This window comes from Scomber scombrus, chromosome 9, assembly GCF_963691925.1.
Source record: "Scomber scombrus chromosome 9, fScoSco1.1, whole genome shotgun sequence".
NCBI lineage: Eukaryota > Metazoa > Chordata > Actinopteri > Scombriformes > Scombridae > Scomber > Scomber scombrus.
The window spans coordinates 5,484,022-5,503,836 of record NC_084978.1 but is presented as its reverse complement, the minus strand read 5'-3'; the positions used below and the strand labels follow the sequence as shown (position 1 = coordinate 5,503,836).

General features: G+C 38.9%; 1 protein-coding gene across 2 annotated transcripts in view; it reads right to left on the bottom strand.

The window, feature by feature from the left end:
- Positions 1–19,815, bottom strand: part of sec24b (SEC24 homolog B, COPII coat complex component) — a 30,028-nt gene that overhangs the window by 3,873 nt on the left and 6,340 nt on the right. For both annotated transcript variants that reach the window (XM_062425758.1, XM_062425759.1), the window contains 19 exons: positions 14,981–15,064; positions 14,401–14,564; positions 13,422–13,606; positions 12,641–12,743; positions 10,750–10,876; positions 10,469–10,578; positions 10,031–10,143; positions 9,779–9,897; positions 8,913–8,968; positions 8,393–8,599; positions 6,336–6,459; positions 5,995–6,153; positions 5,565–5,738; positions 4,630–4,740; positions 3,103–3,275; positions 2,062–2,199; positions 1,849–1,953; positions 1,252–1,344; positions 384–487 (listed from right to left, as the gene is read on the bottom strand). In XM_062425758.1, the coding sequence (XP_062281742.1) occupies positions 384–487; positions 1,252–1,344; positions 1,849–1,953; positions 2,062–2,199; positions 3,103–3,275; positions 4,630–4,740; positions 5,565–5,738; positions 5,995–6,153; positions 6,336–6,459; positions 8,393–8,599; positions 8,913–8,968; positions 9,779–9,897; positions 10,031–10,143; positions 10,469–10,578; positions 10,750–10,876; positions 12,641–12,743; positions 13,422–13,606; positions 14,401–14,564; positions 14,981–15,064 (2,449 nt within the window). The remainder of the gene's footprint in view (positions 1–383; positions 488–1,251; positions 1,345–1,848; positions 1,954–2,061; positions 2,200–3,102; positions 3,276–4,629; positions 4,741–5,564; positions 5,739–5,994; positions 6,154–6,335; positions 6,460–8,392; positions 8,600–8,912; positions 8,969–9,778; positions 9,898–10,030; positions 10,144–10,468; positions 10,579–10,749; positions 10,877–12,640; positions 12,744–13,421; positions 13,607–14,400; positions 14,565–14,980; positions 15,065–19,815) is intronic.

The following is a 19,815-nucleotide window of genomic DNA, read 5'->3' as shown; positions in this document are numbered from 1 at the left end:
ACCCACCTTGTTACTGGCACCACCAGTAAGTGGAGAAAGTGAAACTTACGTTGCTTATATTACAAAAAGGTGCAAACAAAAGAGACGACACACCCTCTCTATGACCCGCCCGAACTTTCTAAACAATTTCATTCATGCATGAACAGATCAATGTGTTGAAAGGTTAAAATAAACGGATTAATTGGGAGTTGTGTAAACCCTTCTCTGACTGGAAGAGGTGTGCATTTTCCTCCAGTTTCACTTTGACAGCTGGGGGCTGGTTGTTAGAAGATGCGTACCGTCACACCCAGACCACAAGTGTTAGTCAAAGTCAGATGCTACTCCCTCTGCAACCCCCCCCCACCCACCCTCCGCCCCCTCCGTAGATGTGTGGCAGTGCTTACTTGATGACGTGCACAGTGAAGCTGAACGCCCTGTTATCCTGCAGCCAGTCGAGGAACGCTCGTACCCGCTCCGACAGCAGAGTCTCCAGCTCAGGAATGTGACTCTGGGATTCATGGAGAAAGGGAGGAGAGGAGAGAGAAGAAGGGAGGAGAGGAGAGAGAAGAAGGGAGGAGAGGAGCAAACATCAACAACATTGTTTTCACCACAGTGTGTTTCAGATTAGGAAACAGATTCATCTCAGCCACACAATGCGGTCCAGAGAGAGAGAGAGAGAAATATGCAATGAGGTTTGGATTGTCGGAGGGTTTGTAAGTGGCTTCGGGATGTGTCGGCCTCCCTTTTTCAGAAAAAATGAGATAAACAGCATAAACAAACAAGTGCTGACAGCTGCTGTTTGCCCACAGTGTGCGGTAATGACAGAGCTTTCTAGGTAGCTGGAACGCAACACCAGCAAAATCTGCTCTGCTGTGAGAGGTGGCTTTTATTTTTCTTGCCACAATGAACAACAGAAATGCAGAACTCCTTTTTTTCTTGTGAAATAAAACTGACTTATTCTCAGGGGAAACATGCACAATACTGCATTGCATCATTGACACTGTAACAGGGCGGTGGTGTGTGTGTGTGTGTGTGTGTGTGTGTGTGTGTGTGTGTGTGTGTGTGTGTGTGTGTCGGTTCAAGATGTAAAACAATAGCGCCATTTCCCCTTAATCACAGCTATTCTCTGTAGTTTCAGCTGTTCTCTGTAACTTCCTCATAGTTTGGATGTGGAAGAAATCTCAGTCATGCAAAAAAAAGGAGGGACATCTTATTTTGAAATGGCAGCTGCTTGTCTACAGCCTCGTACTGAGTCGAGTGTGTCTTACTGACCATGTTGGGGGGTACTGCAGCGTAGTTTGGGTAGCCGAGAACATCTCGGATGAAGATCTCGTTGCAGCTTTTACCGATCCACAGATAAAACACCTGGAGGAAAAGAAGCAAAGAGATTAAGAGACTGAATCAATGTTTTTAGCACCTTGTTTCTTGTGTTTTTAAATATTTGGTCACAGCTTAGAGCTTCATAACAGGACGTTTAAAATACCTACATCTTCCCACCGGGTGTAAAACACTGATTTTACACTAATATTCAACCTATCAGATTCAATTCTTTCTCCTCAGAAAATGTTGTCACAGTTTCCTCTGTATTTTTGGCGGAGTGGAAACCCCCATAAATGAAATTATAGGACACTAAAACTGGAATGTAATGCCGCTTATGACACAAGGGTTCAATTTATTCTTGTTTGAACCATTGCTAAACCTCCGCATGGACCAAAACAACATTACATTTGCCTTCAGTTTATTAAATAACTGAAATGCCTACATATGCTTACAATAATTTGCACTTTTTAAGGCAAATTCTAAAGATTTTAAAGCTTCTGACACTCTTAAAACACCACATATGAATAAATAATAATAGTGAGTGCTTACGTTGCCACAGTCCATGAGGAAAGCTCCATCTCTGCTCAGCCTCTCTACAGACAGGTGGAGCAGATGAGGTTGGGGGACCAGTGTGTCGTTCAGATGGAGCGCCCCCTGCAGGTGACACACAACAAGTGCAATTAAATTTAACTTCACTGACTTATGTGACTCATTCCTCAAATATGATCCTCTCCTGCTCAGTCTCAGCTTGTTGTTACCTACCTGGTCAGACATGTTGTCTAGACGGTACAGGTCAGGATGAACCATCCGCATCAGCTGCTGTAGCGGCTGCGTCTTGAAATCGCACATGGCGAAGACTCGCTCGTCCAGCCGGGTGCTTGTGCCTGTCCGCAGTGCTTTCTAGAAGGAGATGCACGACTTTATAACAGTGTTTTATTTTATGTCTTTTATGTATTTGTGCAAGCATTTTGGTGATTTATAGTGGTGGTATATATTTATACTATTTATACATTTCTGTGAACATTTTTAAACAATAACTGAAAAGTTATTTTATTCAATCTGGCTTTTATTTTGTGTCATTTTAACTTTTGCATATATAAAAATTAGAATCAGCTGCATAAAAAAAAAAGAAGATGCATTTCATTTCCATTTATGTAAACTGTGGGTCACATTTACAGCTTTCAAATGTAAAAAAATTGACATTGAACAGTATGTAATGGTTAAAGTAATTTTGAAGCATTTTAATACATCTTCTTAAGCTGGTGAACATTTTTCTGTTTGTCTGACATTTAAAAGACTAGATGATTAATTGATAATGAAAGTAATTGTTAGTTGCAGCCCTGGTGTACACCCATACCGCCGGACTTATAGAGGCATTAGTGTGAGATGACGTAAAGGGTGTGAGAGGGAGTCTGAATGCGGACACACCCTTGGGTGTATGAATGCACATCCTGGGTGTGTGAATACAGTCATTGAAGGTGTAGGGAGTCTTTAACGACTCTAAACTAAGCATTTATAAACCTACGTGAAAGAGTGCATGTGTGTGTGTAGAGGACATGTTGTAGCTCAGGTAAGGGTGTTTTTCAGGGTGTGTGTGTGTGTGTGTGTGTGTGTGTGTGTGTGTGTGTGTGTGTGTGTGTGTGTGTGTGTGTGTATTTCCATGTAGAAAAGTCTATGTGTTTGTCTGAACCACAGCATTAAACCTGTTAAACCATGTGTCGATTTAAAGCCTCTGATTAATCTATATGTCATGTGTTTGTGTGTCTTTATGCACTGAAGCGTGTTAGTGCCAAGCAGCCAAACCTGTTTGAGTAGAGCGAGGATGTAGAGGGGGAAAAGACTCATGACGCTTGGGACGACGAGGCCTGATTGCAGGTTCGACACGTTGCTTTTGTAGGCGCTCGCTAGGTCCACCACGGCGTTCACCAGGGCGTCCCGAGCATCCGACAGGCTGGACGTTATCGACCGATCGATTGCTGGAATATGAACACAGAAAAGAAGGGATGAAGATGATGAGTTTCACACCAAATAGTTCATGTTAGCACACCTTAGACAAGCTTCAATGCAGTAATATACAAGTTACTACACAGTTGGGAGATTGGTTCCTGAATAATTGGATCAATCAGTTTTCTATTCCCATGTTTATAGATCAGGGACCAATCACAAGTATACAGTTAAATCTGATTTAAACCTGGTCACATACAATATGAGGCTTCACAAACCACTGTTTCTTACCATCACTCATTCATGATTAAGAACATGAATTTAAAGTCATCATTAAGTCGATTTGGTGTCATAATGTTGAGTTTGTATAACCAAAACATTTCTCCCTGGGCACTTTCTACTTTTTGCTGTTTAGTCATGAACTTTTCTTTTTTTTTTTACCTCTTTCATCTTTTCTGCCGTGACACCATGAGTTTCCTCTTCGGGGCATCGATACAGTGTTATCTGATCTTATCTTATCATGACTTTCTTAATCCCACAGACTTTTAATAAAGAGGAAGAACCCGTGAGTTGCTTTAGCGTAATGTTTTGCAGTTGCATAATCCATAATGTCTGCATCTACTGTAGTTTGTACTCTGATTTTCATTATTTAAGGGGTTGTTTGGTTGGTCAAACTTATGCTAAACCACAGGGATATAATAACAATGTGTTCATCACAAGTCAACTTATAATTCATAAATTCCCAAACAGGAATTTTCCTCCCAGTGTTGGGATGATTGAATGATTTCATATTTGTTGTAATGTTGCAGAAGTCACAGTTATCACATCTATACATGCCAGTTGTCTTGAGTCATGTTTTTATGCATGACAGTGTTTTTAATTGTGGTTCTACAGAACAAGAAGAGAGGTGAGGATTTGCAGAAGTCCTTAAACAACTGTTCTTCTTGAAGCACATCCCAGTTTCTCTTGAATGTCTCTTTTATTTATGAGGCACAATGATTATATTCAGTAGAGAAACAACCCTGGTTTGACTTTTTTTGCATATTAGATAAGAGAACAGAGTGAGAGGTGGTGTTGGCACGTTGTGCGGCTTTCTGAACAGAGTTGGAGGCAAAACTGCTTTCCTTGAACTCGAGTTGCCAGGATGTTTTTTTTTTTTTTTATGAAAATCATCAAGATCTGAGCAAGTTGAGTTTGTGCCTATAACATTTAAATATAAATATAAATGCAGGATTTAAAATCTTTCTGTAGTGTTTTTTATATAAAGCATTTTGTTGACAGTCAAGCTTACATTTTCACATGTGGGCAAAAAAGTTAAAATCTTCCAAGTCAAGGCTATACATTTGAAAAGTGTGTGAAGTTTAAAAGTGAATGATGGAGACTGACCCATATTCGCTAGAAGACAAGTGATTGCCTGGACGTCAGCGCCAGCGTACACGTCACTCAGCTGATTGACCACCGGCAGACATAGTGTGTGGACTCGGATACGCCTCTTTCCTACGAGGACAGATAAGAAGACAATTAAGAGACGGTAATGCAGCTGTTTGTTGAAGATGTGATAGAAGATCAGAAGACACACAAACACATTAAAAAAACACATTTCTGAAACGTTTCTGCATCTCTCTAAATTTCTACCACAGCTTACCTAAGCAGATTAAAATGAGCCATAAAAGGTATTTGCAAACAGTGGCATTAGATTTCATCCAGCTGTGATGTTAGAGAGGATATAAAACACAACTCCACATCTGGCTGGTGAAAAGGACCTTGCTTAAAAAGACTGTGTGTGTATTTAGTATGGAAGAATACCTGATGGCTGCTCACATTTCCTTAAAAAAATACTCCACATTATCAAGAAGCAGTTCTGGTAAATTACCATTCAATGCCATATTACTCTTGTAAATAATGTAAATAAGGTCATGATTATTTTCATTTTTATTATATATTTTTTACTATTATTGTTCTTATTGTTTTTCGTACTTATTATTTATTGTTCTTTATTCTTTTTCTTATTGCTGCTCTAGTATTTCACTGTCTACTTGCTGCTGTAATAATGCACATTTCCCCACTGTGGGATTAATATAGGAATATCTTATCTTATCTTAAAACAAAAGAGAAAGAAAGATTAAAATTGATGCAGCAAGAAATTATATATCATATATTTTATTCTAAGCGTTCACATAGCTCCTCAAAACCTCATCATAAATCTTTCTTCACATATGCAGCAGTACTCCCCAAAACCTATAAACAGACTGATACGTAAAATAAAATCAGTAGGGATCCTCTTTTATTTTAAGTGTGTGTGTGAGTGAGAGTCTGAGCACCTTTACTGGAGGTGTACAGCAGAGCAGCCTGGAAGCAGGCCAGAGACGAGTCTGCCAGAGAGTCTTCGATTGACATCTGGACAGCGAAGGCAGAATCTGGATTCACATTGGCCAGGGACAGCAGGTCAGTGGAGCGCACGAAGAAGTTACCGTGGAACGTGTGGATGGATAAACCTGAAGGGGGGGGGGCAGAGGACGAGAATAATGCTTGAAATGTGTTTATTAGACAAGTGAAGATAGTAAATGTATAAAGGCAAACAGCAGGTGGAAGACTGAGTATTAAAGTAACAGATATTAAACAGAGTCCAAAAATAAACCAAGTAAGTAAGTTCAAAACTATTTTCAAAGGAGATGACACTTTATTTTGGTTGTAAAGTGTCTGTGCGAATGTGTGTGCAAGTGTGTGTGCAAGTGTGTGTGACCCATTTACCTTTAGTGCATCGTATTCTCATGACCGCTTCGAATCCGATCTTCCTGCTGAGGTAGCGCTCAAGATCCTTCTGGAACTTCTCCAGCTGGGCCGGATTGTGGATATAGTGAAAGGAGGGGTAGTAAAAGATGCTGCCCGCCGAATATTTGGAGATACATGCTGGAGAAAAGAAAAAGGAGGAGAAGAAGAAAAGTCATTTACATTTCAGTTAATTATTCATAGAGGAGTTTAAACATAACATCTGCTTGGATCAGGTGATGTATAGCTTTAACTTAGTGGTATCCAGTAGTGGTGTACAGTATATAATGTGGCTAAAGATGGAGTGAAAGTGGTGTTTTTACCTAGTGAGGCGAGGTCAGAGTATTGGGAGCTGAGCAGGAAAAGATCGACTCCAATCTGTTGTCCTGAGCAGTCCAGTGCGAATTTCTTATAGAAGTCTGTTGCAGGGCCGAGATGCTGCACTCCCTGCAAATACACACACACACATTTAAAAAAAAAAGAACAATTCCCCTTTTGGTTATGTGTTCAGAGTGTCACAACATTTGGGACATTTGGGCTTTTCTGCTTTCTTGTCAGGAGTTAAAGGAGAGTTTTATTTTTTATGTAGTTTGACTGTTTGCCTCTCTTTCTACTTCTTCTCCTTCTCTTCTCATTCTCTCCCTTTCTCTCTGTCTCTCTCTCTCTCCTTCAACCCTAACCGGCCGAGGCAGATGGCCGCCCACCTAGAGTCCGGTTCTGCCTGACGTTTCTTCCTGTTAAAGCAGAGTTTTTCCTTGCTGCTGTCGCCAAGTGCTTGCTCATGTGTGAATGTTGGGTTTTTAACATTAAAAAGATAAAAATTAAAACCTGCTCTATGTGTAAAGTGCCTTGGGATGAGACTTTTGTTGGGATTTGGCGCTATATAAATAAGGATTGATTGATTGATTTGTAGATAAAAAAAAACACTCAAATCTGTAAATATGAAGCTGCTGCCAGGAGCAGTTTAGCTTAGCTTGGCATGAAGACAGAAAACAGGGAGAAACAGTTGATCTGGCTCTGTGTGAATGTCTCAATATGCATCTACAAGCATCTCTAAAGCACAGTGAGAAACACAAAGAATTTCAATCTGAATCCAAAACTGTAATAAACGACATGCTCTGGTTTTACAAATAAGACTTTTTCTTGGCCAGGAGAGTAAGATCTGTTCGTTATTGGATTTGTAAAAGAGTATATCTTTCTTAATTTTCTTTTTTCCAGCCTCAAACTCATCCTGAAAGCCCAGAAGCCAAAGAACAGAGAGTCTTTTTTTCCTCTCCTCACAGAGAAAAGACAAGCGCATCTGTTCTCGGTTCACACAGTTCACGACTTTTTGGAAACCATTACTGTAATTTCTTGGGTCAAAAATAGAAAGCAGATGATGAGCATCGATAAATCACATTTGCGCTCCGCAGAGGTTCGGTCCCTGAAGTGAAACGTGGAATCCAATTATGATGTTGTGGCTGGTAATAAAAGTGAGTTGTGGCAGGACTATAAATATAACTGTACTAAAAATGACAAGACAAAAAAGAAAAAGAAGAAATCCAACACAGCAGGGGGTGAGGAAGAGTCGCTCTTCTTCTGTGTTTCATCAGTCATATGGTTTGGTTTCAATATTAACTGATATATAGATGTATTTATACACTTTGGGGTGATGAAAATAATCCTATCATCAGCCTTTTACTGCCTTATTTAATGATATGAATTAAAAAAAAAAAAAAAAAATACTTAGTCTGGGTTTGTTCAATCAGCTGGTTCTAATTTGAGATATTACTTTGAGATTTGTAAACACAGTATCAGAGGGATTTTCAATACAATATCATGCAGATCACAATCACCTGTGTAATGAATGTACCTGTACCTGTTTATATGTTGCTTGTATTGCTTTGTGATGGTGATTTGACAACACCTGACGAAGATCTTTAAGATTGAAATGTTGCTTTTTATAAATTAAAGTTGTTGGGAGCTCTTAATACAGTGTGAGGATCCTCTTTCTGGTTTTTGGCTATCAGTCTAAACCTCAATTATAATCAGTTAAGAACATTCTGCTTTTATTTATTTATAGATTTAAATATTAGTTTTTGCCCTTAAAAAATGGCTTTAATGATTTATTAATTGTCCGTCGATTGACTACGATTAATCAAGCAATTGTTCTCGCTCTAAAAATATCATCTAGTTCATGAAAGCTTTCACATTTTTACTTCTTAACATTTGTCTGACAGTTTTCAGACAGGAAATGATGCAGTTTATGACGTTTGTTTGAAACACTTGAACGCTGCTGATGAGAGAAACCAGAACCTCAAACTTCTCCACCAGTAAATCAAAAGAGTGAGATTTCCAGCTATAATAAAAATCTACTGACGGACTGTCTTTTCATCCGTACCTTAGTGCTCGAGCGCTGGCTGGGGTCTTCCCTCGACTGCAGCAAACCGGCACCCAAGGTGGGCAGCTGGGTCTGGAACACCGTGATGCGTCCTCCGGTGGGAGACATGAGCTTGAAGGCGGCCTGCAGCGCTGGGCCGAGGGCGCTGTGGGTCTCCTTGCTCTCGTTGAACATGGCGGGAAGGGAGCTCAGCAGGTCATGTATCAACTGGACGAGAGAGAGGAAAATGAGAAAGAGGGGATCAGGAGAAAGATGATATGAAGGAGACAGGTACATGAAACACGAGGGAAGTGACAGTAGGAGAAGAGAGGACAAATAGATGAAAGATAGGACAGGGAGGAGAGAGGGTGGTTAAGAATAAGGGGAGATATAAAGTGAGGGAAGGATAAAAAAGGGAATAATAATAGAGAAGGAACAAAGAAAAGGACATGGAGAGAAAAGAGAGATTAAAAATGAAAACAAACTTTATACATGAATAGAAAGAAATGCAACACATGTATTTCATCTATCAACAGTCTACCTCTCTGCTCTCCTTCATGTTCACCATCAGACTGTCATGCGATGGTATGAAGACATCTGCAGAGAGAGAAAAAAACAACATAAAAATCAAAGCAGAAAGGTAGAAATAGAAAAAAAAATGAGTCCAAGTAATAAACTGCTACCTGCGGCTTGAGGAGCATTTAACTGGAAGTAATTTAATTCCTTTTAAACTTCAGGCAGTGATTTAAATTCCAGGAGAGCAAATTCAACCTTTATTTAGTCAGCAATGAAAAACATCTACAGCCATTTTTTTCCCTTTATAGTCAATTTAAGTAATTTTTATAGATTCTACCAAGATCTAATTAGTAGACCATGATTATTTTAATCGATTACCCATCAGTTATTACTCTCAGTGATGTCGGCAGTCATTTTTTTATTTTTCTCTCGACTGTTTACAGAAGAAAAACATTGCTGCTGTGTGCTACAACTTTAAAGCTGCACTTGGCAAGATGTAATTGTATTTTAACACTTATTTTTATGACTACATCTACACTAGATATGAAGTAACCATACCGTCAAATATGTAAATGTAAAGTTCCATGTCATCGAGTGACAATATAAAGGGACAGCATTTGTAAGATATCGTTAATGAGCTTAATTGCTTATTGAGTGTTTAAAAAAGCTTAATTTGGAACATACTTTCCTTTACAGCTAACTAAAGTTACAAATTTCTGTGACAAATCTATATATTCTTGAAGAATACCTGATAGTTTTAATCTCCACCAAAGCACACTATGGCAGATGTACTAAAAAGATAATTTTGGACTCTGCTGCTATCTACTATTGGTGGTTAAAAATGTTACATAATCTCTTTCATGGTATGAAATCTAAATCCTGTACTCGTACCGTCTATGTCTGACACCACCAGCATCTGCGGCTGGGACAGTCCCTCCTGCAGGTTGTAGAAGTGGATTGTGTTGTCAAAGGTGAGGAAACCCACTCTGGTTCGAGCATCCCCGGGTAACCTGTAGCACATAACAACAAGCCTTTATCAGAGCTCTGGATTTAGAGAAAAATCACACTGATATCTGTTTATTTTCATCTCCTTGTTGATCTGTTTTATGGAGAAGTCACACTAAGACACATGACAGCACTCACTTATCTAGGTTATCCAGAAGTGAATCGCAGAAGTATTTCAGGTATCCGGATTCAACAGCATTGTGAGAAACATCAAGCACAAACAAGTAGACTGCCGGCTGAGGAGGCCGCAACTGAACACACAAAAGGCAGAAAAAACACATCATTATTATTTGGGATGTAATGAACTTCATATGGTGTCAAAAACAACGGACTAAATATGAAAAGGGTTTGTTTTGGTTAATTTCCTACTTTTAAAATTGATTAAATGTCACTTCACATGTTCTCTCTTTTCTCTGTTATATTTGAATTAGTAGGCCACCTTTGCTTGCACATATTGCAGTGTAAAGACAAGACTGCCCTCTAGTGGACTGGCAATCACACTACATTATAAATTCACATCACATTTACCCCCAAGAGGAGCAAAAAAAGTGGACAAAGACAGTAGAAACATCTCACCATGTAGTCTGAGGAGGCGATGAACTCCACAGTGGAGTTTTGCACCTCCGGTCTCTTGTGGGGTTCACCATATGACCTGGTGACCGGGTTGTACATAAACTCATCTGGTACTGAATGAAGAGAAAAATAAAATAAAGGTGTAGGCATGACTTCTGCAAGATTTCAAGGAACAAAAAAGAATAAAAAACAACAACAATTATAGGACATATGACTGAATAAGTTGAAAAAAGAGTCAGAAATATTCCTTTCTGTGCATGAATAACATCTACTTGGACTCGTACCATCGTTGACCCGGTAACAGAGGTTACACTTCCACCTGCGCTGGTCCAGGAAGGTCACGAAAGGGTTGATGTAGGTGCGACAGGAGCGACAGCGCACTATTGTGTTCGACGTGATCACCGGTAATTGCTGCAGAGTGGGAGAGGAAAAGGGTTAGAGACAAATATCAGAGTATCTACTGATAAAAATAAAAAAAAGTACAAACTGTGCCTTGTGAGTTGCACTTTTTCCATCACATTGTTCTTTTTGAAGTTTTGCCTCCCACCTCTTTTACCGCCCCACGACCATGACCTTTTCAAAACAATCTTTATTCATGCCTCAGAAGACGACTGCAGAGAGCTTTGTTTCCATTTCTTAGGGACTGTGGTTCAACCAATCTTTGAAACTGTAGTTTTTCCTTTGACCTACTTACTCTGCTTTTGTGTTTGTTGTGTTTCTATAAATGTGTTCTCAAGGACTTCTTCTGTTAATGTACCATATCGGCTTTGCTCCACTTCTTCATTCAATTATAGCCAGTTTAATCTTGAGTGCATCTTAAAGCTACACTGTGAGTTTTAGAGAAATCTCTTTACCAAACACAGTAAGCATCGCTGTGGATGTTTTGATAGCAGGCTGATGACGCTCCTCACTCTGAAGCACCACATTCCTTGCCAGTGACGTTAAAGTCATCTTGATTCAGTGAGCAACTTCTCACAAATGTTTACTGGCACATTTTGATATCTAGCAACCAGTTGCTGCAGATCTGCCCAGCGTGAGGGAGAGAAAACATCAAAGCTGAGACGGCTGCAGCAGAAACTCATGAAAGTTTAACTATGAAGCAAGTAGGAGGTGTTGAAGCATTCATAACTACTTTATTTTTATTTTTTTAAAGATTACAAATGTTACCAGGATTTAGACGTGATTCTGTTGGTAACATAGAGGAGAGCAAATCTCTTTTTTACACTTTAAACACAAATTATTACAACCGCAGAGTTGCGTAGTGTAATACTGGCAGGAGGTGTAGTGTGACTCACATGATGACTGTGAAACCTCCCTCCGTGGAGTCATCATCTACTACAAGCTGTAGCACCTCGGCACAGACAACTGTTGCATAATCTGAATATGCGAGTGTGTCCCAGAAGTGCACTGAAGGCTGTCAGTGGCCAACAGTAGAAGTCTGTGGATGCACTTGGCAGGTCCGAGGCTGTTAATTTGTTTTACTGAATAAATATTGATCATAATGAGTTCTGGAGTCACTTACAAATGGCTTTAAAACACTGTAAAAATGTCTATCAACCTGCTGCTATTGCTGGAAGAGTGCTAGAAGTTCTGTGTCAGATCAGACCGTCTGACACCACAACAGCTACCACCTCTATAAATACACCCACCTATCTTCCTCCATCTCATCATCATCATTCTCCTCTTGTTTGTTCTGCTGTCACAAAGCAAACTGTCTACAACAGACTCATTAGCAGCTTAATCTGTAATGAGCACACAGACACTAATACGCTTCACATAATATTCTATTCCTCCTCCAGCTTCCAGAAATAAGCCACAACTTTTAATATAAGTAATTTTTTCTCCTGTGTTAGATAATGTAATGTCAACATGTATTCATTTCTTTAAGACCTTTGTGTTTTCTGTCCTCACCAAATGTAAAATATGTCCCACTTTGGAGAGTAAACACACAAGTGAGTGTCTTTTATTACAGTTTGTTGGGTTAGTGCCAACACCCAAGTAATGACGGTCTTGTGCAGGATTTTCCTCTTGATTTTTGGTGACATCCTAAGAATAACTACAAAAATTGAACAATGCAGCTGCTTTAGGTAACAGCAGCAACAGCAGAAGTATCCTAACTCCCACAAATCCTACAATGTGCTGAGTTTTTGGTGTGTTTTAGGGGTCAGATCGTACCTGTAGGTCTCTGAAAGGGTGGAGGAGGAGGCCCAGTGGGAGCCTGGCTTTGTTGAGCAGGGCCTGAGTTTGAGGGATGCTGGTCAGGGTACATCTGAAAGTACTGCTCAGCAAAGAAACACACACACAGGAGAGGAGAGTTAGATAATACAACCAGAGATACGACTGAGAGAGAGAGAGAGAGAGAGAGAGAGAGAGAGAGAGAGAGAGAGAGAGAGAGAGAGAGAGAGAGAGAGAGACAGAGACAGAGAGAGAGAGACAGAGAGAGAGAGAGAGAAGAGAGAGAGAGAGAGAGAGAGAGAGAGAGAGAGAGAGAGAGAGACAGAGACAGAGAGAGAGAGACAGAGAGAGAGAGAAAGAGAAAGAGAGAAAGAGAGAAAGAGAGAAAAGAGAGAGAGAGAGAGAGAGAGAGAGAGAGAGGGGGGGGGGTGTGCCAGTGTAAGAGAGAAAAATAAAACATTGAATAATTTTAAGAGCGAAATTGAGACAAAAGGTACAAGCAAAGCATTTTTTACTATTCAAAACTGAATTGGTTTTATTTTTCTGGTAATTGTTTTTTAATACTTTCTTAATTCATTTCTTGCTTAAAGTTGCCACATTTATTAGATTTGATTGTGTGTTACAGTTCATGATGTCTGTTTTTTATTACCATCTCATTATCTACTAGCTACTTTTGGTAATTAAACAGTTACATTATCCATTTTATTCAATATTAGTCATTGCAGCTCTTTGAGGCTAAACTAAAATAAATAAATACTAATATTTTAAAAAAAAGACTTACTGTGGACTGCAGTTGACTTTCTTCAGGTCGGGGGTGAGATTGGGTTCAGGAGCCTCCAGGGGCCTGGGAGGCAGCAGATTTCTCTCCTGCAGCAAGTTGATCGGCCTCAGGGCCTCCACCTCCAGCTCTGGTACCCCACTCAGCCCCCCCAGGGCTGCAGACAGCGAGGTCAGGGTCGGGAATGGCTGAAGAGAAAGAAAGAGACCAAGAAACGATGAGCTTTGTAGTCCTGAATGACTGGAGGGAATCTTTGCTGCACGTGAGGATGAGATATTGAAACATTTGAATGTAATAAAAAGGTGCAACCGTTTTTAAAGAACTTAATACACCACTTTTATCAACATGTGATCACAGTACATCTTCGGTTTGTCTGAGCTGAAACAATCAACATAAAACCACTAACTACAGTGAGACTGGACTGAATGTTTGGGAAAAAAGGCCTCATTTGCAGACTTAATAAGATAGATAGATAATAACAATCAAAATGTTCAGTGTGTATTTATTGGGAGAAATATCGATTAATCTGCTGACTACTTTCTCAAATCATGGATTGTAAAAAATGTCCGAAAATTGTAAAAAATTGACTTCACAATTTCCCAAAGATCAAAGTGTCGTCTCAAATTGCTGATTTTTTCCTAAAACGTAAACATATTCAATTTTACAATCATAGAAGTTTAACAAACCTGTTAGAATGAACTATTTCTGCTTTTTTTTTTAAAGTTAATAAATCATTTTCTTTACATCGATTGTTAAAAATGTAATAATTACAGCTGCAGAATCTATAAAGTTTAATACATCTCTCATCTTTAAGACTGTGGCACAACTTCTTAATGTGAAGTCAAACCCTCAAAGGCTCTAATTGGTGCCAACAGCCGTTCACAAGAGCAATTCAGAGGTGATGGATTCAGACTTGTAATAAATATGATGAAATATTTAACGTCACCTCTGAGCAACTGTTTTATTGAAGCTGCGGACTAACCTGGTTGTACTGCGGGTAGTCTGGCTGGCCGTACAGATCGTGGGAGGGTGAGGCGTCCGCGTGGGAGGTGAGTCCCTGCCGATAGCCTGGCTGCATGCTGGGGTAACCATAGTTACCGTAGGGCGGGGCCTGGCTTGTCATGTTATTGGAAGGTGGCATTGAATCTGGAGGAGAGAGAGTTCAGCGTTAAAAGTTATCTGATGTATGTTTGGAGGATGCAATTAACATGTTTTTACTTTTAAGTTTAAAAAAAATACATCAATACATTTTATTTATAGGCACCTTTCAAGGACACCTTACAAACACATGAAAAACAATACAAAAGATAAAAAGTGATGTGGTTTAGCTCCATCTTCAAGAGAAAAATTGTTTAGCTCATGTTTTAATGATCATTTTTTCATGTTTTGATGTTGAACTAGATTTTAACTTTACAGAGAAATAATCAAAGCCACGAAGCCCAAAGTACAGACACATATTTATACATAAGATATGAACACAGTTAGAGAAATGTTGCTTTAGCTTTTGCATCTGAGCATGTCTCTTATTTTTCGAGGACAGTATGTTTCTGATGAAGACGTACCTGGATAACTGCCCCCTTCGAGGGAATCGTAGCTGTTGGGCACCGGAGAGGCACTGCCAGTAGTGGACGAGGAAGTGTCACCACCTGAGAGAGAGAGAGATGGACAGAAAGAGAAAGAGTGAAACAAAACTTAATTAAATAAAGAGCAAAAGCTTGGTTAGGAGGAGTAGAAGTGTGATGTGTTAAATTAATATAGAGGCACAGATAACCATGGGAATAAAAAGTACAATGAAAACTATAAAGTCCTTAAAATACCATGGGACACATTGAGAGATAAAATGGAAGGATTAAAAAGGAGGACAGAAGGGCTTGGGTGAACGAAGGATGCCAGCTGAAAATGAAGTCCGCCGGGAGGAAAGAAGGACGGATGGTCAAGATAAAAATTAAAGTAGAGGGAGGGGGAGTGGGAGAGAAAGAACAACAGACAAAAGATTACAGGGAATGGGAAGAAGCTTTTTTTTTTTTTTGGTTTGGCCATGAAGTGTGCCGTGCTTGGACTCCCTCAGGCTTCAGAGAAAAGAGAGAGAGAGAGCGAGAGAGGAAGTGGAGTGAATACTGGAAATGCTGGAAAACATGATGAAAGGCTGCACTTAGACTTGAAGCTGACATATGCATGGTGAGGAGCACAGGCCTCCGAGGACAGAAAAATATGGAGGAAAATAATGGCAGCCATCATCATTCCCTCTCTCTCTCTTTCTCACTCTCTCTCTACAACACTCATTTTCAGTCTTTCTGATTCTCCCACAGTGCACCATCTGCATTCAGACTCTCCCTCTTTTTAATCTCACACACTTTGTCTATTTACCATATTTACTCTCTAATTTATGGGTCAATGATGTAACTAGTATTTTTTCATAAAAATCTGATTATATACAGGAAAATAAATGTGAACTAAAATTCATTTTTGCAACACAACACTATGTTTTGTAACATATTTTACATCATTTGTCATTATTTATTTAGGATATGTCCTGCTCAAGAACGACAAAATGCTTTAAAATTTAAAGAGAAATTCCCCCGAAAATGTTTCTTTTTATTTGATGTCATTATTAGTATAAGTCCACTTAAATACACTGTAGGTGGATAAAATATTTAATATTTAACATTCTTTTGTGGTTACATCATTTGACATTTTCAGGAGCATTCAGTCTTACATTTGATTAAAAAAAATGGTGCAAATGTCATTTCAAATGACATAAAACAACAAACCTGATGCTGCTTTTAAGACAATTTTTTAAGATATTTTTGAATTGCTCATCTTGCCAACCGTTATACCTTATAAGCTATGATTCATAGCAAGTAATACTGTCACCATATTAGTTAATTGTGTTAAACATTTGCTAATTAGCTTCAAACACAAATTGCAGCTGAATCTGACATGAATGTTATTAGTTTTCATGTATTTAGACATAAAGCAAAATACTGACCTAATTAAATTTTGAGCTGATGATGGCGCTAGATAAGAAGTTGAGGAATCACTACAGTCGGGGGGATTCAACGTGAATGTCTGTACCAAATTTCATGTCATCTGTTCATTGTTGCTGTGACATTTCAGCCTGGACCAAAGCCACACAAACAAGCATGGCTAAAATAATCTCTTCTCTGGGATTATTTAATGCAATCCAGGAATTAAAAAAGGTACCATGTGAGGTTTAGTGTTTATGACCATGTCCCCATTTGCTCTCTCACCATTGCTTTAACACACATCGTTAACTTGTTATATTGCTAAAAGGACAGGTTCGCTGTTGTTAAGTCTGTCGTAAAACAATAGTGAGGTGTCTGTATGAACACAGAGAGGTTTTTTTTCCTGGCTGTAATCATTCCTCGTGTTCATACTGGATATTAAAATGTGAACCTGAAGCTTATATGAGGCTTCAGCAGTCTGAGTTAGTCATATCAACTGGATATCTGACACATTTAAAGTCTTTTTAGCATCAAATTCCCTCTTTGTGTTTCCCTGTTGAGCTGTGGTGGAAGTATAGTAACAAAAAGACTTTGGCACTAAAAACACTGTAACATTGAGACATAAAAGACTTGATTTGACTCATTTGGACGTCTGAAGCTTCATATTAGCTTCAGATAAACTTTGAAATAAAGTTTGGGGATTTTTGTCCTCCATTGCTTACATTATAAGTGCATTATGAAGATAATCTTCTAATGGTCAGTATGAACAGGAGGAATGATTACAGCAAGAAGAAATGTCAATGTTATTTTTGCACACCTGCCTTTTCTTAAGACAAACTTTAAAAAAAATTGTGAACCCCTTCTATAATCTTTTTAACATTAGATATTTCAAACATGTCCCTAAATTATATACAACAACCCAAAAAGACAGTGGCAAATATTTGATGTGGTAAATAAAACTGGTGCACCAGCAGCTCTTATTTTAAACTCATTAAATCTTGTAGATGAAGCATCATGGTGGCCAATTTGTCTAAGACGCATCTAACCATCTATCCAGATAACCAGAAAATCCACGGCTGACATGCTATCCCACTTTCAGATTTCCTGTCTGATTCTTTACTGTATTTAAACGCACAGCAGCCAAAAAATGAAGTCTCCTAGCTGCACTAAATTATGCTTTATTGGAGCCACCACCTTTCCTTTCACGTCAAACAATCAATACGTTTTCGTGTCAGAATATGTGAATAAATTCCATTAATCCACGCGAGCCAAAAGGAGGGATCAACAACAGCAAACCAAGACACGAAAGGCGTCCAGCAGAGAGCTCATTGGACAGGACAGGATCCAATTATCTCCGACTAAATCGGACCAGCAGAGTACTGGATTATCTGCTCTGGAAGAAGGACGACAACAAGACAGCTAAGCCTTCTTTTTCCTCCTTCTCCATGATTCTTCTGACACCTCCTCCTCCTCCTCCTCTACTTCGCTCTGTCAGCTCATGGATTAATAGCAGAGATACTATGCTTTCCTTTTTCTTGTAGCCCTCAAAAGTTGGTCTCAAGATTTCTAGCTCACTCCACTAATCTCCCGACTGCTGATGATTACTGATATAAGTGAAGCTCCATTCATGCTACATTTACTAATCTGTTTCTCATAAGTGACACCGATCTGATCATCAACTGGGATCAAATGTGGAAAAACTGCATGAAGTCTTTAAAGGTTCACCGAGACCACACAGATACAGACTGATCGAAACATGAGACCAAACGTGCAACATGTGTAAATCTAAATTTGTTGGCAGCATCATAACAAGTACGTTATGTAATTCGCTTGAGACATAATCATCATTTTTTGCACCAGCTGTGGTGTGACTCAGCAGAATTTGGCGATGAAGACACAAGAGAAAGCAAAAAAAAATACTGGTTATGACTGTATGTATTTTGGCAAATACTGATTATACTCCTATCAGGATTAGAGCATGACAAATGATACTACAGCCGAAAAAAAATAAAATAATTGATTAATAATTTCTTTTTTTAGGGGCATTTTCACCTTTATTGTATAGTTAATAGTGAAGAAACCAACAAACAAGGTTTTTATGAATAAAAATGTCAAATATTTGATGTTTCCACTGTGTTTTATAATCACTGTAAGCTTAATATCTTTTGATTTTGATGCTGGTCGGACAAATGAAGCAATTTGAATTCATCACCTTGGGCTTTAGGAAATTGTGACACTGTTTTCTGACATTTTATAGAACGGTTACTCAGTTGAGAAAATTAGTCGACAGATTATTCAGTAATGAAAATGATCACAAACTGAAGCTCTAAGTAATGCATACTGTATATGTAACAAATATGAAGTGTCAATTGATCTAACCTATGTTTAAACTTTAAACTTTTCTAATTTCATGTTAGTAAATTGAGCCTTGTGAGAAAAATCTAACATAAAAACAGCCTCAACTGTAAAAAGTATTATTTAAAGACTACTTTACTAGCTTTATGCTGACCTGTGAAACATTTGGCTTGGCAATAATGCATTCTTGCATCATTTATAACATCCTGATGTATAAAAAACACTAACATGACATCCAGAAGTAAACAATCTAGTATTTGTTTCAACTTGCAAGACAGAGAAACACTGTGGAGAATTGGGGGGGGGGGGGGGGGGGGGAGGAAATCACGGGGGGGGGAAATCACGGGGGGGAAACGCTTAATGCTTTAACAAGCTTCTCTTTTTATTAAGACACGTGTTAATGAGTTGTGACTGTGCTGACTGAATCTTCCATGCACTCTCTCGTGGGGAGCAGGCGAGTCAGCAAACACACATACAGAGAGAGCGAGAGGGAAAGCAGGGACCTACTAGCAGGGGAGTGGCTATATTTAAAAACCTGTTAACCTCTGGCTGATGACATCGCTCCTGAGAGACGAGTCATCAGCAGAACACCTGAGTACATAACACGTTTATCACACTGTTTAAGCACAGTGCGGTGCACTCAAATAGACTGACTAAGTTTTAGTGTCATTTTAAACTTCTGTCTGTTGACTATGAGCCTTTTAATGTATCTTACAATGTACTGCTGCGCTGTAGGTTTGGCTTGTTTCATGGAGTTTGCTGACAGTAAAACTAATATAGAATAACTCTGGTGATTTTTAAAAAACAGATTTCTTAAATAAAAAGGATTTGTGTCTTTCAATGATGTCTTGAGACAATATGAGATGTCTTTGAATTGCTCGATTTTTCCCCCGATAACAATCCAAAACCAAAAAATATTCCCTTTACAGTAATATCCAACCCAAGAAAGAAGTTTACATTTGAGAAGCTAGAACCAGAGGAAGTTTAATTACTTAAATGTATAACTGTGCTCTTTCCCCCTCATGTTTCTTATCTGCATCTCCACTGTAAGCTAAAAAAAAAAAGGTCAAAGTGTC